This window comes from Phocoena sinus, chromosome X, assembly GCF_008692025.1.
Source record: "Phocoena sinus isolate mPhoSin1 chromosome X, mPhoSin1.pri, whole genome shotgun sequence".
NCBI lineage: Eukaryota > Metazoa > Chordata > Mammalia > Artiodactyla > Phocoenidae > Phocoena > Phocoena sinus.
In genome coordinates, this window is record NC_045784.1 from 10,959,610 (window position 1) to 10,975,573 (window position 15,964).

The 15,964-nt window shown below is 40.9% G+C and overlaps 1 protein-coding gene across 11 annotated transcripts in view; it reads left to right on the forward strand.

The window, feature by feature from the left end:
- OFD1 (OFD1 centriole and centriolar satellite protein) overlaps positions 1–15,964 on the forward strand; it is a 91,937-nt gene that overhangs the window by 6,108 nt on the left and 69,865 nt on the right. For all 11 annotated transcript variants that reach the window (XR_004348146.1, XR_004348147.1, XR_004348148.1 and 8 more), the window contains exons 4-10: positions 802–870; positions 958–988; positions 8,762–8,869; positions 10,717–10,853; positions 11,182–11,355; positions 13,813–13,919; positions 15,548–15,667. Coding sequence is in view for 5 of the 11 variants with exons in the window: in XM_032620744.1 (XP_032476635.1) it covers positions 802–870; positions 958–988; positions 8,762–8,869; positions 10,717–10,853; positions 11,182–11,355; positions 13,813–13,919; positions 15,548–15,667 (746 nt within the window). In the remaining 6 variants the exon portion in view is untranslated. The remainder of the gene's footprint in view (positions 1–801; positions 871–957; positions 989–8,761; positions 8,870–10,716; positions 10,854–11,181; positions 11,356–13,812; positions 13,920–15,547; positions 15,668–15,964) is intronic.

Below are 15,964 nucleotides of genomic sequence, written 5' to 3' on the forward strand. Positions count from 1 at the left end.
TGGCCATAATTGTCCAGAAGTGTGGTATTCAGCTGTTTTAAGAGAACAGCAATGTTATTGGAAAAACTTAAAATTTAAATATGCTTTATTTATTCATTAACAATCAGATTTTACCAGCATTAGGAATTCTTTGTTGATCCTTCTAACTTTCTAATTACATTTCACAATTTTGCTTCTAGAATGAATAATGTGTCAATTATATGGTTATAGCAGTGATTATCTAGTTCCCACACTTAAAAATACTGTGCAGAATATTCTTTAATGGAAAGTAATTGTAGATGGTATCAATGTTCTCAGAGTAGACACAGCATGTATTTCTATAGTATGTATTGTTTACTAAGAATACTCAAACTCTTTGACCACATGTATATGTAAAATAGTTTTAAACTTTTTGTAGTTGTAAAGATAGTACAAACTTAGTTTATTTACATTTTGAAGCAATAGTAATTTAAAAATGTCATTGCAATTGAAAGACCCTGGAATGCACTCATATATTCATCGGTGCCTCAGATGTTTGAGTGTTTCTTATCTGTAAGACATTAACCATTTCTGTTATTTCTGTTAGGCACATCATTTTTGCTGTGAATTATTTGGAGGTTAATTACGTGATCAAGAGAAAAATTTTATCCTTTTGACTGCAGCGTTTATTGTAACTTAATATAAGAAAGCTTACGTGTTACATTATTAGCATAGTTATAATCTTATTTAGTCTGAACCATGATTTTTAGTCTTAAATTGGGATGTTTCTGAATATATCACTTACACATTGATGTTAAAATCTGTGTACTTTTTTTTTTTAAGGTATTTACTATGCAGGATCTATTACAACTCATTAAAATCAACCCTGAATCCAGTCTCTATAAATCACTGGTAGGATTGTTTCGTTTTTATAACCTGCTTTGGTTTGTTAATAATAACTGAATAGTTGAATAAAGGTAAAATATTTTCTTTTAACAGATTTCAGGATTTGATAAAGAAAACCATAAAGGTAGGAGCCTTCATCTTTGTAGAGAATAGGAACATTTTTGTTATGTATTGTTTTGTATAAAAGTATGAAACTAATAATTTTCAGGTGGAAGAATAGGGAATTTGAATTGAATCATTTGACTTTTTTCCTTGCTGACAATACCTTTTTAAATAGAACGATTCATCTGTTTTACAAATGCGGATCCTTTCCCCAAAATTTTAACCTTTTAAAATCGCTATTACTCAAATGAGGAAACTAGAGACAGCATCAAGAGCCCTACGAACGGACTGAAAGCTGGTCTTTGTAGAGATACCCACTGTTTGGAACATTTGCAAAACAAAAACAAATAACGTTTAGGCCACTATCTTTGTATCCTAGATAGGCCCCTAAGTACAATATATAGAGTATTGTATTAATATTGGCTTAAAGAATGAAATATCTGTTCAGTAATGTGCTTGTTTTTATTGTTTATATAGGCCTGATAAATTGCATTAATATTGGCCTTGATAATAACCTTCAAAGAGTCCATAACTACTCTGAGATAATAGAAAATGTATATATTGGTCTCTGCCCCCAGTTCCTGGTACACAGCTCCCAAAATCCTTGTAATTTCCTAAGTGATGAGAACACAAGGAGCATATCTTGTTCTAGTATTGGTCTTTGACCTCCATTCTTGACACAGGTTTCCTGAAACCCTTGTAATTTCCTGGGTGATAGGAGTATTTTGTGTTCAAATGAGCCAAGACTACGTGGGTCCCTGGATGGCTCCTGGATGAGGGCTGGTCACTGGAAAGACCAAGCCATGATTAGAAGCTTGAGGTTTTCAGCTTTGCTCCCCATTCTATTGAAGGGAGGAGGACTGAAAATGAATAATCAATCATTTTTGTGAATAATCGATCATGAATGTGTGATGAAGCCTCCATAAATCCCAAAAGTATGGGGTTCGGAGAGCTTCCAGGTTGGTGAACACGTCGAGGTGCTAGGAGATTGGCACACCTGGAGAGGGCATAGAAGCTCTGGGCTCCTTCCCACATGTACCTCGCCCTGCGTGTCTCTTCTATTTAGCTGTTCAACTGTGTCCTTTATCATATCCCTTTTTTTATATATAAGTTTATTTTATTTATTTATTTTTGGCTGCATTGGGTCTTCGCTGCTGCACGTGGGCTTTCTCTAGTTGCGGTGAGCAGGGGCTACTGTTTGTTGCAGTGCACGGGCTTCTTGTTGTGGTGGCTTCTCATTGCGGAGCACGGGCTCTAGGCACGCGGGCTTCAGTAGTTGTGGCACACGGACTCAGTAGTTGTGGCTCACGGGCTCTAGAGCACAGGCTCAGTAGTTGTGGCACACGGGCTTAGTTGCTCCGCGGCATGTGGGATCTTCCTGGACCAGGGCTTGAACCCATGTCCCCTGCATTGGCAGGTGGATTCTCAACCACTGCGCCACCAGGGAAGCCGCCTATCATATCCTTTAATAAACTGGTAAACGTAAGAAAGTGTTTCCCTGAGTTTTTTGAGCTGTTTTGGTACGTTAATGAAGCCCAAGGAGGAGGTTGTGGGAACCTCCTATGTATAGCCAGTTGCTCAGAAGCACAGGTGGCAACCTGGGCATGTGACTGGCACCTGAAGAATGTATAGGCATGGTGGCAGGGGGTGGTCAGTGTGGGACTGAGGCCCTTAACCCATGGGGTCGGATGCTGCCTCCAGGTGGACAGTGTCAGAATAGAGTTCAAGTGTAGGCCATCCATCCGGTGTCGCAGAGAATGGCTTGGTGTGAGGAAAAGCCCCACACACTGGGTGACCAGGAGAGTCGGAAGTAAGTGTTGTGAAGTGTTCTGTATAAAAGTCAAGGGGCTCACAGGGAGCGGAGAGATGGGAGGGAAGAGGTGGGTTTTTCCCTACACAGAAGGAGGGAAGCTGAGGGTTTTTTCCTTTACAACTGCTGTGGGTGACAGGCCACAGGCTGGACTTGATGATGGACTTGGTAGTATGAACATACACGTTACAGGCAAGTTACCAGCTTACTTGTTATTTAGATCTTTTCCAAAAAATCCGTAACGTCATGTAATGGCCTTTTTGTGTTAGCGTGCTCCTTGATTTTGTCTGTTGCCAGAATTGCTACCATCCCTGCTGGGACATTAATTCAGGACTTGCCGTTTGGCAGACACTTGAGTACCTACTTGCTGCCAGTCATTATTCTGTGACTTAACTGCCTGGTCTCCCGGGAGTAATGTTAGTAGAGGATAAGTAAATTGGATCAAAAGACATTCTGTTTTTATTTTACTGTATTATTGAAGTATAGTTGACCTACAATGTTGTTAATTTCTGCTGTACAGCTAAGTGATTCCGTTATACATACATGTACAATCTTTTTCATATTCTTTTCCGTTATGGTTTATCACAGGATATTGGATATAGTTCCCTGTGCTCTATAGTAGGACCTTGTTGTTTTCCATCCAATGTGTAATATTTGGATCACAAGACATTCTAGATCACCTGCAAAGTAGGTCATCCTTACTGAAGTTGAGGATGGTAGGTGATCCTAGGTTGTAGATTCTATGGCCTTGCTGTTTATTGTAACTCTGAGATGGGAATGTCTGTATGTGTGTTGCCTGATACGGTAGCCACTAGCCACATGGGGCTATTGAGCGTTTGAAATGTGGGTAGTGTGACTGAGGAACTGAGATTTTAAGTAGCTACACGTGACTAGTGGCTGTCACGTTGGACAGCACAGTTCTAAGTAAATAGCTGCTGTCTGTAGTGTAACTATTTCAGAAAGGAATTTAGAGCTTGAAGGTATATTAAGAAATAATTCATTTATTTATAGGTATTTATACTATTAAAAATAGCTTTTCACCTTTAAGCACTCTTTAAATCTTTCTACTTCAGAAAGACATCTGGCTAACATTTCTTACCAGCTTTACCCAGCATCCTAGTAACATTTCTGAAACTCAGAAAAACTGAGTTGCACACATGTCATGCATCCTAATGCCATAATTTGGATAGAATTCTTGGCTAACAGTAAAGCAGCTGCTTTTAAAATGAAATGATTTAAAAACTGGTGGCTCCCCATTAAGAGACTGAGACCATCAGAAAACATGTAAGAAGATGTTTTGTACCTAACTGTTGTGTATTCCCTGACAGAGATCTTTGGTCTTACCTTACTGTGTCTATACTTTGAGGGTGCTGATCTGTTACATGGTTACAGTACTTTTCCCCTAGATTCCACTCACACATCCTTCCCACCCCTAATTTTTCCTTTCAAAGATAATGATACCCAGAAAATAGTTGGCCAGAGGATTTGGACACTGGCTCTTTTCTTTCTGGAAGTTAAAATCCTTGCCTGTGATTGGCAAAAGAATAGATAGATATAGATAGATCAGTGGGACAGAATAGAGAGCCCAGAAATAGGTCTACACAAACATAGTCAACTAGCCTTTAACACAGGCAATTCAATGGAGGACATATAGTCTTGTCAACAAGTGGTGCTGGAACAGTTGGACATTCATATGCACAGATATGAACCTGGGCGCAGACCTTACACAAAAATTAACTGAAAACGAATCATATATCTAAATGTAAAACACAAAACTAAAACTTCTGGAAGAAAACATAGAAAATCTTTGTGACCTGCTGTTTGGCGATGAGATATAATACCAAAAGCATGATACATGAAAGAAAAAATAGACCAGTTAGACTTTATTAAAATTTAAAAACGTCTGCTCTATGAAAGAGTGAAAAGACAAATTACAGACTGGGAGAGGGTATTGGCAAAAGACATCCAATAAAGGACTTGCATCAAAAATACACAAAGAACTCTGAAAACTCAACACTAAAGGGACAAGTCAGTTAAAAGATGGGCAAAGGATCTGAACAGATAGCTCTCCAAAGAAGATATACAGGTGGCAAATAAGCATGAAAAGATGCTGCACGTTATTTGTTAGAGACATGCAAATTAAAACAAAAATGAGATAACATGGCCAAAATCCAGAACACCTTCAGCACTAAATGCTGGTAAGGATGTGAAGCAATATGAACTGTCACTCATTGCTGGTGGGAATACAAAATGGTACAGCCACCTGGGGAGATAGCTTGGTGGTTTCTTTTTTTAAAAAATAAATTTATTTATTTTTGGCTGCATTGGGTCTTCGTTGCTGCGCGTGGGCTTTCTCTAGTTGTGGTGAGCGGGGGCCACTCTTCGTTGAGGTGTGCGGGCTTCTCACTGCAGTGGCTTCTCTTGTTGCGGAGCACGGGCTCTAGGCGCGCAGGCTTCAGCAGTTGCGACACACAGGCTCAGTAGTTGTGGCTCGTGGGCTTAGTTGCTCCGCGGCATGTGGGATCCTCCCAGACCAGGGCTCGAACCCATGTCCCCTGCATTGGTGGGTGGATTCTTAACCACTGTGCCACTAGGGAAGCCCAGTTTGGTGGTTTCTTACAAAACTAAACATAGTCTTACCCTACAATCCAACAGTCATTGTCTTAGGTATGTACCCAAGTGACTTGACAACTTAAGTCCACACAGACACCTGCACGTGAATGTTTGTAGCAACTTTATTCGTAATTGTCAGAAATTGGGAACAACCAAGATGTTATTTGGTAACTGAACGGATAAACAAACTGTGGTACTTCCAGAAAGGGAAATACTATTCAGCTAAGAGGAATGAGCTACCAAGCCATGCAAAGAGATGAATGAATCGCAAATGTGTATTGTTAATGTAAGAAGCCTGCCTGAAAAGGCTACGTGCTATATGATTCCATTTATGTGACATACTGGAAAAGGCAAAGCTATAGTGATAGTAAACACATCAGTGGTTGCTAGGGATTTGGAGGGAAGGGGTAGGAGGTTGAAGAGGTGAAGCACAGGATTTTTTTTAGGGTGGTGAAAGTATTCTTCCGATACCTGTAATGGTATGATACATGGCACCAGACATTTGCCTAAAACCTGTAGAACTTTACAAAGAACAAGCCTTCATGTATGCAAATTTAGGAGGTCAGGTGATCTCAGGATGGAATGCGGACTGTGACAAAACCATCTAACTGTAGTAACCTCACTGAAGGGGGTGAGGGAAAAAATATGCTGAGCTATCTAACTTGGGAAAGGAATGAAGACTAAGACAAAAGACAGAAGCAACTGTACATAGGCTGGGTATTCAAGGTGAGAGTTATTTCTCATGGGAGTGCTGGTTAACAATTCTGAAACCATGATACACGTATGCTGGAATTGAACAATTAAGTAAGTGGATAGAAGATGGGGGGAGCCAGGTGTTCACTGCTGGAGCGGGACTTTACAGATAAACAAGGGGAGGAGACTGGGATGATCCATACGGTAATGGCTTAGTTGGAGACATTAGTATGAACTCATGTTTAGCTTAATATAGATACAGATGATACATAGAGATATTTATAGATAGGTTTGTGTACACAGGTTAGTGTACGTTCGTATTTCCTTGCTGTCTCGGCTGAGGGGCTGGAAGCAGTGACACCCCAGTTGCAATGAGCACACCTCGAGCCCAGTTTGCAGTACTAAGATTCGGTTTCTAATACCATTCTACAATAATAGGAACCAGGGCTCCTTGGAGCAGCGGTTGATTGCAGGAGTGGAACAGAGACTATACAAGATGAGCTTGGAGCCCCTTACAGTGCTAGAACCTAAGGAAGTGCTTAAGACAAAAACCCATGATGAAAGTGCTCCCAGAGGCCAAAGCTGGAACAATTGGAGCAACAAAATAAAAGAGTGGGTTTTATCAGTGAGTTGTAGAATTACACGTGAATTATAATTACCAAGGTATAAAACAGGAGTCCATACGGATATAAATAAATGACTGGATAAAGGAGGAGACTAGACGTATCCGTCTTGGGTGAGGGTGTGGAGGGGAGAGGGGGGAAGTGGAACTAATTAGGGGCCTGCGGAAAGCACTGCAGAAGTGGGAAAAGGCACCAGCGTTAGAAATGCTGAGGTGGAAGGGTACACTGCCAAAGATGACCTCCTGCAGGATCTTGAAGATTTCCGTCAAACGTTGACCTTTGTCCATAGAGGGAGCCAAGATCTGGCCTCAGCATGACAGCAGGAAGGGGTGAGGTGAGAACAGGCTGATAGGAAATGGTCAGAAGAAGAGGATGGATGAGACAGAAGAGTTGCAAGGCAATGAATATGAAAGAACAGAGTTTATATCTACAGTAGGGGAAGTAAAAGAGTATGTTGTATGATATCACTTATAGGTTCATTTGTGTCATATTTTAGATTCCATATATCTATGAAACAGACTCACAGACATAGGGAACAGGCTTGTGGTGGCCAAGGGAGAGAGGGGATGGGAGAGGGATGGAGTGGGAGGCTGGGGTGAGCAGATGTGAGCTATTATATATGGAGTGGATAAATAACAAGGCCCTACTGTACAGCACAGGGAACTATATTCAGTATCCTATGATAAACCATAATGGAAAAGAATATGAAAAAAGTGTATATATGTATAACTGAATCACTTTGCTGTATAGCAGAAATTAACACAACATTGTCAATCAACTATACTTCAATTTAAGGAAACAGTATATTGTAGTATCTTCAGGAGAAAAGAAAAATAAGCCCTTAACTTGGCTGATGCAGAAGTCCATTCATCTCTTCCAAGAAAGTGAAAACTTCTAAAATTTATACTCATGACTTAAAAAAAGAGTTTCAGCGAATTTCCTGGCAGTCCAGTGGTTAGGAATCTGTGCTTCCACTCCCAGGGGCCTGGGTTTGATCCCTGGTCTGGGAACTGACATCTCACAAGCTGCACGGCGTGGCCAAAAAGAAAAAAAATTTTTGAACTATTCAGAAGGGTATGAAGTTAAAGAAGAGTAGGAATTTCTGTTCATATTCTCTAATTTCACTTTCTGCTGATAACTAGAATGAAGAGTGTCCTGTTTATCCTACCAGAAGTTAGTTCACAGGTGTCAAAGTCTATATGTAATCAAAACATATACTCATACATGGAATCATATTATAGATACTGTTGGGCAATTTGCTTTCTTTATCCACCAATATATCTTTCTCTAGCCGTGTACTTGGACTAATTGTTTTTTAGAATGTATTTAATTAACCCCCTGTTGATGGAGATTTTATTGTTTCATCGCTTGGTTTTTGCCATTAGAAGCCTGCGGTGTGCGGTGCTACACCCTTTTGGGAAAGTATAGCTGTGTAAATTCAGAGAGGTGGAATGACTAGGTGAAAGGGCACTTGCATTTTGAATATCCATAAATATGGGCAAATTTCCCTCCCAAGTGAAAAGAGCATGCCTGCTTCCCCGCTCCCTTGCTGACACTTAGAGCGCTAAGATTAAAATTTTGGTAATACGCTTATTGGGAAAATACGATCTTTCTGTTGTAGTGTTAATTTGCATTTATTTATAATTTTGTTCATGTTTATTCAACATTGAAAATTTTTTCTGTGAACTTTGTCCATGTCTTGCCCTATTTTTCTGTTTTCTTACTGATTTGTTAAAAACTCTTTGATGTTTATGAAGATTAGTTCTCTGTCTCTGTATTATGCCAAATAGCTGTTTCCAGTGTATCACTTGTCTTTTGACTTTGCTGTTTCACGCCACATATAAGTTCTTAATTTGTACGTTTGATGAATATTTCTCCTTATTGCTTGTAGGTTTCTGTATCATGCTTGGAAACACCTTTCCTCAGAAATTATTCTTAAAATATACATGATGTAAAAAAGATAATGTTATAAAACCAAGATTGCATGAACAGTGATTGAGCAACAGTTAAATGAAAGAAAGTTGTAAAACGAAACTATACACGTTGTGTCGTTTAGGTTTTCTCATGCAGTTTCTGAAAGAATTGGCAGAATATCATCAGGCTAAAGAGAGTTGCAGTATGGGAACTCAGACAAGTTCAACATTTCCCGTCAAAGACTCCCTTGGTAATTATGGTCTTCCATAATTTCACTTCTTCCGTTTTCTCTTTTGAATGAAGGAGATGACCTGATGTACCGTATTATGTATTTGTTGCTTGACTGGGAGGGATGCAGGCTGCTGGCGGTAGGGGCGCCCATTTTTTCTGGGATCACTGCTGGGAGGGACCAGGAACTGCTCTCCAGGGCTGCTCCTCCCTTCATGGCCGCCAAGGCTATGCTTTCCAAATCTCGTGGGGATCCAAAGGCCCACTTCCTTGTCTGTTGGGTTGAACCTCTCTTGACTGGGAGGTTCTTCCCTGTGTCTCATCTAACTTTATAGCCACTAAAGTGAGAAGATCTTAGACTATTTGCATTGCAGAGAACTAAAGAAGTGAGTGGGCCATCCCTTCATTTTATAAGTTGAGAAAACTGAGGTCACCAGAGGAAGAGCAACTTGGCAATGCCGAGTCTCGGTCAGAACTGATATGAGTCCAAGTTTTCTGGTCAGTGATCCAGAGCCTTTTCTGCTGTGCAGGCTTTCTGTAATACCATCCTGCCCTTCAGTTGTGTGCTCAGGAGAGAAGGGAAACAGCTGGCTAATAGGATATGGTTAATCGATTTCTTGGCCCTTCCTTACTCTTAAACTGCACTAGTGCCTTTAACTTGTAAAAACATAAGTTCATAACTTGTAAAGACCGTATTGTATGACTGTGCCTTTCATTTATTTAGGTGTAGGTTTTATTCCATTAGAAACATAGAACATGCTTATTCTACAGCAGTTCTGTTCAATAATATGAGCCACATGTGTAATAAAAATTTTCTAGTAGCCAAAGTAGAAAAGGTAAGAAGAAACAGGTGAAATTTGTTTTGGTAATACATTTTATATAACTTCGTATGTCTAAAATATTATTCCAATATGAAATCAATATGAAAAATATTAATGAGGTATTTTACGTTTATTTTTTTGTACTCGGTCCTTGATATCTGGTGTGTCTTTTACACTTAGAGTACATCTCATTTTGAACTGGTCACATTCCATGTACTCAGTATGGCCAAGTATGGCTAGCGACCTGCATTGGACAGTCCAGAGCATTTGGAAAATCCAGAAAAGTAGATGGAAATTTTTGCCGACAAGAGACATACCGCCAATATTTTAATCTGCTTCTGCCAGCCTTTTCTTCCTATGCCTGCTTTTTGGTGGTATTGGTGTTACACATGATTGAGATTGTATGCGAGGGCCAGGTTTGCAGTGTGCTACGTGGTTGGTTTCAAATCCACAGTTGGTTTGAGGACTGCAGGTCTGCTGGAAAGAGTGCCAGAATGCGAGGCAATCATAGACCTGGCTTTAGCCCCGCTGATGCCATTATAGAGTTGCTTAGCCCTCTGGACGTCACTTCAACTGTATGGGCGTCTGTTTCCTCTTCTGTGGAGAGGAGGAGTTGAAACACATGATCTTTGATTCATCTTAAGGTCAGTGTTTTGAAAGTGAGTCAGCTTTAACCAAAGTCCAATGAAGAGCTCTCTCCAATGGCATTTAGACACTAGAAAGAGATGCCCGTGTTTTCTGACTTGAACTGTACTTTTTTTCTTTTCCCCTGACATTTTATGATGAGGATTCTCAGACATTCAGAAAAGTTGACACAGTTTTACAGCACACACTTGTATACCTCAAGTCTGCCATGAAATTTGCATTATACTTGCTTGATCACTTACCTGTCCATCCATTAAGCTCTCACTTTTTGGATGCATTACCAAGTAAATTGCAGACATCCTTACACTTTCCCTTAAGTGCACTCTTTGTGTTTGAACAGAGCTCTGGCCTCTTGCTCACCTGCCCACGTTTCTCTAACCTTTCCTGTGTTGTTTTTTGATAGCTGAGAAGCTTCAGCTTATTGACGATGAGTTTGCAGGTGCTTACCCTCAGCATCCAAAGTTAGAATCTTTAGAAATCAAGTTAAACGAATATAAGAGAGAAATTGAACAGCAGCTACGGGCAGAAATGAGTCAAAAGGTAAGATTTATCTTGTTATAACCAAGAGTGATGTTTTTGCTTGTCTTTTAATGTCTTCATCTTAGGTATATGGGGAAATAACTAGAATCTTTACTAATGAATGTGATACTATACTGTTGTGCATGTTATTTCTCTTTCCAGATGATGTCATTTCTTTATGACTTTTGAACGCACCCTATAAGTACAGTGAATGAGATGAAACATAAAGACGAATTAAAACTAAATATATCTAGACAGCATTAACGTTAAACCTAACAGTGAAGAGAGAATGTTACTGTTTCTTTAGTATAGTTATTGACATTTACAATTATTTGTCATCAATTGGCAGTTGAAGTATTTTAAAGATACTGAAATAGCGAAAATTAAAACGGAAGAGAAAAGAAAGTGTGAGAAGGAATTAGCTGAGTTGCGGAATGAATTTGAGAGAGCTTGTCAAGCAAAATCTGAAGCCCTGATTTCTCAGCAAAAGATGATCCTTAAGAGAATTCAAAAGCACCAGGAGGTAATATTCTAAAATCATTTACCGGGTGGCTATTTCCGGGCCGTTTCCCAAGTAGGGACTGGGGTCAAGAACGCAAGTAGAAGCATGGGGCTTGGAAAGGATGTGCAGACACCCTTCCTCTGAGATGGCTGGAGGGAAAGGACCGGGGACGGGACCATCCAAGCTGGCAGTGGGAGAAACTCATACCAGAGAGGCGGCAGATTTGAGGCTTCGGTAGCAGCCTGGGGGAGAGGATCAGAGGTGTGGAATGGCTGCTTGCGGTAAAGGAAGAGCAGCCCTGGGAAGCAGATGGGGCTGCCTGAGCTATGTTGAGGCCCCAGCCGAGGTGGGCAGCCTGGAATGGCAGTAGACCAAATCCAGTGCTTACAGGCGATGGCTCTGGTGCAGCTCTCAGGACGATGTGTAGTGTTGGTGAGGGCGGAAGGATAGAGGTGCTTGGGGAGAGGAGCTTGAGAGCACCGAATTTCTTTGGCTTTGGAAAGACAGCCCATTTCGTGGAAGACATGGGGTTGGGTGGGGTGAGGAAGGCAGCCCAAGAGGAGGCTAATATAGGGCAGCAGGGAGGGTGACGGGGCCGTCTGGAAGACATCGAGAAGCAGGTCTGAGGATTCCTATGGGTGGAAGAAGAAGGACAGGCCAAGAGGACAGAGTTGCAGGTGGAGGTTTCAGGTCAAGACTGGAAACAAAGCACAGCGTGCTGCCATGGGGGCAGAGGTGAGGTCCCCGGAGTGGAGGCGTCCAGGGCTGCCGGGGTCATCCATGTGGCCGTTTGATCTTGTCCCCCAGGAAGGTGGCTGGACGGGAGGTGGAGAGGTTGCCAAGTGGCGGGAGGGCGTGTCGGGAGGGATTGGATCCATTGCTTTGGGAAAAACAGGTTCCTTTGCCAAGGGCATGTCTTAGACCAGGCTGGATCTGAGGCCTTGTTTCCTATGGACAGCGTGAGCTTCTATCAGGAAGTTCTGTTAAAAGTAGCAGGCTTCCTCCCAGCGTCCACCCTTGCTTAGAGCTTCTCAATAAGACCCAGTTATTTAATGGTAATTGTACCCCCTCTACAAGTTTTATATAGCAGTTCTGGGAATTGGGCTTGCTTAGCTATAAAATAAATGTTGGAGGCACAGGTGTTTGAGAAGCTTGGATTATGTTTATACTAACAGCGTCATCTTCAAGATAGGTGATTGACTAAGAAAGAAAGACAAATAGCGTATGATATCACTCATATGAGGAATATAAAATATGACACAAATGAACCTATATATGAAACAGAAACAAAATCAGGGACATAGAGAATAGATTGGTGGTCCCTGAGGGGGATGGGGGAGGGGGGATGGAGTAGGAGTTTGGGATTAGCAGAGGCAAACTGTTACATACAGAATGGATAAACAGCAAGGTCCTGCTCTAGAGCACAGGGAACTGTATTCATTATCCCTGTGATAAAGCATAATGGAAAAGAATATGAAAAAGAATATGTATTTGTATGACTGAGTCACTTTGCTGTACAGCGAAATTAACACAGCATTGTAAATCAACTATACGTCAGTAAAATTAAAAGATAGATGACTGACTAGATCAGATCAACCAGTTAACAGACTCGAACCCTTGTTTAGTCACCTGATTCTCTGAAGGCACTAGAGAAGGTTGCCATCCTTGTGAAGAGCACCGTGGCTTTATTCCACCACCTGGAATGCCCCTCCCCTTCTCCGCCTGATAAAACCATCCAGTCCTTCAAAGTCCAGCCGGAATGTCACGTTCTCGTGACGCCTTTCCTGACCCCCACTGATGGAGTCCTTTGGGCTTTGTTCGTGCTGTCGAGTGTTGATGTACTTTGGTTGTGAAATCATCACACCGTAGTGTGACCGTTGGTTTGTCTCTCTCTCCCTGACTAAACTGTGAGTCTTTTAAAGGTTGGGGACGGTCCTATATCTGTCCATCATTGTGTATCCAGCTCCCAGTGTGCCCTTGGACATGTGACAGGTGTTCAGGAAACCCTTGCTGAGGGAACACATACATGGAAGTGTGGCCATTCATTCAGGACATCAGGCAAGCTTGCTGACTGAGCCAGAATGACCTCTGAATTGAAACTTTCAGACAGCGATGGAACTATGGGGATTCTTTTAAGTTTTATTGCTGAATACACATTTGTTTCATTTTTTTCTTGCTGAAGAACTTAGTGAAATTTTGTAAGTGTCTGAGAGATGTTAATTATGTAATAAAATAACGACAAGGGATGTTAGGAATATAGGGTAATGTGGCTTAACAGCCCTCCTTAACAGGAGGAGGGAGTAAATTTTTGTGGAAAAAAAGGCAAAACATATACCTCGCATTGGAACCTCTTGAAAGTGAAATTGTTCCTCTAAGTGTCCGTACTTTGCTTTCTGGAATTTAGGAAGCAGGGTATTAGTTCAAATCTCTTTTGTTTTCTTTAGCTTGCTTGCTAAAAATTACTACTCTCCTCTACAGAATGAAACAAAAGAAATTTATACTCAAAGGCAGCTTCTCCTAAAAGATATGGATTTTCTGAGAGACAGAGAAGCTGAGCTGAAGCAAAGAATTGAAGCTTTTGAACTGTAAGTAATGTGTATTCATTTTGGACATTCAGAATGAATGAAATGCAAAAAAGAACTACTAAAATGTCTACATAGTCTAATATTAGCTGTAAAATAGAGTTCTTGGTTGCAAAGGTGATAGCACCTAACTTTCAAAAGGCACAAGTTAAGAGAAACAGGGACGAGGGTTTCACTTTTGAAATACTAGACACTGGGATGAAAGCAGAAGGAGACACCATCGTCAGGCTTCAGTGAGACCAGACAAATGATATGCAGAAGCGAATAACGCTTTAACAGATCATACGTTTCGCATTTATGTTCAACCATTCAGATCTCAGTTTCATGTGCGTGTAGTAACTGAATTCCAGAGAGTCAGACCTGCCACACTGACCTGCTCTGCTGGCGAAAAAGGGAAACACGGTGGCTCTGAGTTGACTTGTACTAGGTGAAAGTATTTCTTGTGATGTGTGTGTTGCTTTTTCCAAGTGTTCACCAACGTTTCATTCTTCACTTCTTACCTGGGATTCATAGCAAGCTCAGCAGTTTTATAGTTTATGGAGTAAGCCTTCTTTCCCATTTGGTATGTGCCATTAATTGGCACTCACAGATCCAGGAACCTTCTTTCATTAAAGGATTTGTCTTCATCTTCATTGATGTTGTTTTCTCATTTATATAAGCTCGGTTTGTTTGATTTCTTCTCTCTGCCAACCTTAGTCTCTTTCTGGCAACACCGAAGAGGTAAATTGATCATAAGAGAGAGAAGGAACACAATTTGGGTAGAGATAGTTCATGATTATGTAATCACTTATTTACCTCGGCTTCCCCTCCTCCTCCTCCCTTCTAAGCATAGTATATAAGGTAAATAAATGTACTGGTCTACTGCTCCTTTGTGGACAGATTAACCAGCAGAGGGAGCAAACACACAGAGCTTTTATCCTTTGCTTGGAATAGTCTGGGTTCCCTAGCACTTCTCATTATGGCTTGATCTAAGTCCCTGTGAACCCAGTTCCTCGGCTCTGGAATTGATCTTGTGCTTGATTTCAGGTCTCACCAGGAAGATCATTCCTTTCTTCGGTGTTGGGACTTTCTGACTGATCCATCGATCTTTTGCTCTCTTTTCAGTATTTACTTTTCCGTATTGAATTAGTAGCCTGTGAAATGCCAGAACGAATCTTCTGTCTTTAATAGCTATGGGCTAGTCAATTAAATCTTACAGTTAGAAACACTATTATAGAAGAAACAAGCACTTAAGTGCGCTAGCTGAAGTTTGGTTTGTAGCTTTGTAACAAAAAGCATCATTCTTTCACCCCTGAATTGATTATGGCTACTTTCCACTTACGACCTTTTTTTTTTTTTAAGTCAGAACCATCTCCTGTGAGAAACCACTTTGGTTTTGGCACTTTCCCACTCCCGCCAGCCAGATGCCACTGTAGAGCTCCATTTGCTAGTTCAGATCCATCGTCACTAGGTCAGCTCATTATAAAAGAGGTGGGAGACTTCTGGCTCTTCGTTCGCATTTACTCCCCACAGCCGTGACAGGCACAGAACAGTTGAGTCTGTGGAGCTAGAAACACATGGTATCTTTTCCCCCTAAATTCTTCAAGTATTAAAGTTTGCTGATTTGCCTTATCTATTTTTGCTAATTTCAGGGCCCAGAAGCTACAAGAAGAAAAAAACAGAAGCATGACTGACGGGCTTAGGAGGCGGGAGCTGAATATAAAGCGTATTGAGGAGGCCTATGACCAAAAGCTCAAGAACGAACTTCTAAAGTAATTGTTTGGCGTCTTTAAAAAAAGTATCATGTTTGAATTAAGTTGATGGAAACACAGCAACACTAATGAAGTAGATAAGACTAATATTTTATGGCAAAATCCAGTATTTAAAAAAAATACGTGTTTTCATTGGCAGTCAAGCCTTTCCCATGAGTTATTTGAGTTAAGATGGTTTTAAAAAGATACAGTACAGAGAATAGCATCCTCTGTTCACTCTTGTCTCTCCTCTGGTATTTATTGAGGGCCTGTGATTTGCTTGAATTTCTTAGGGCACCTTGTAACTTGCTGAAAAGC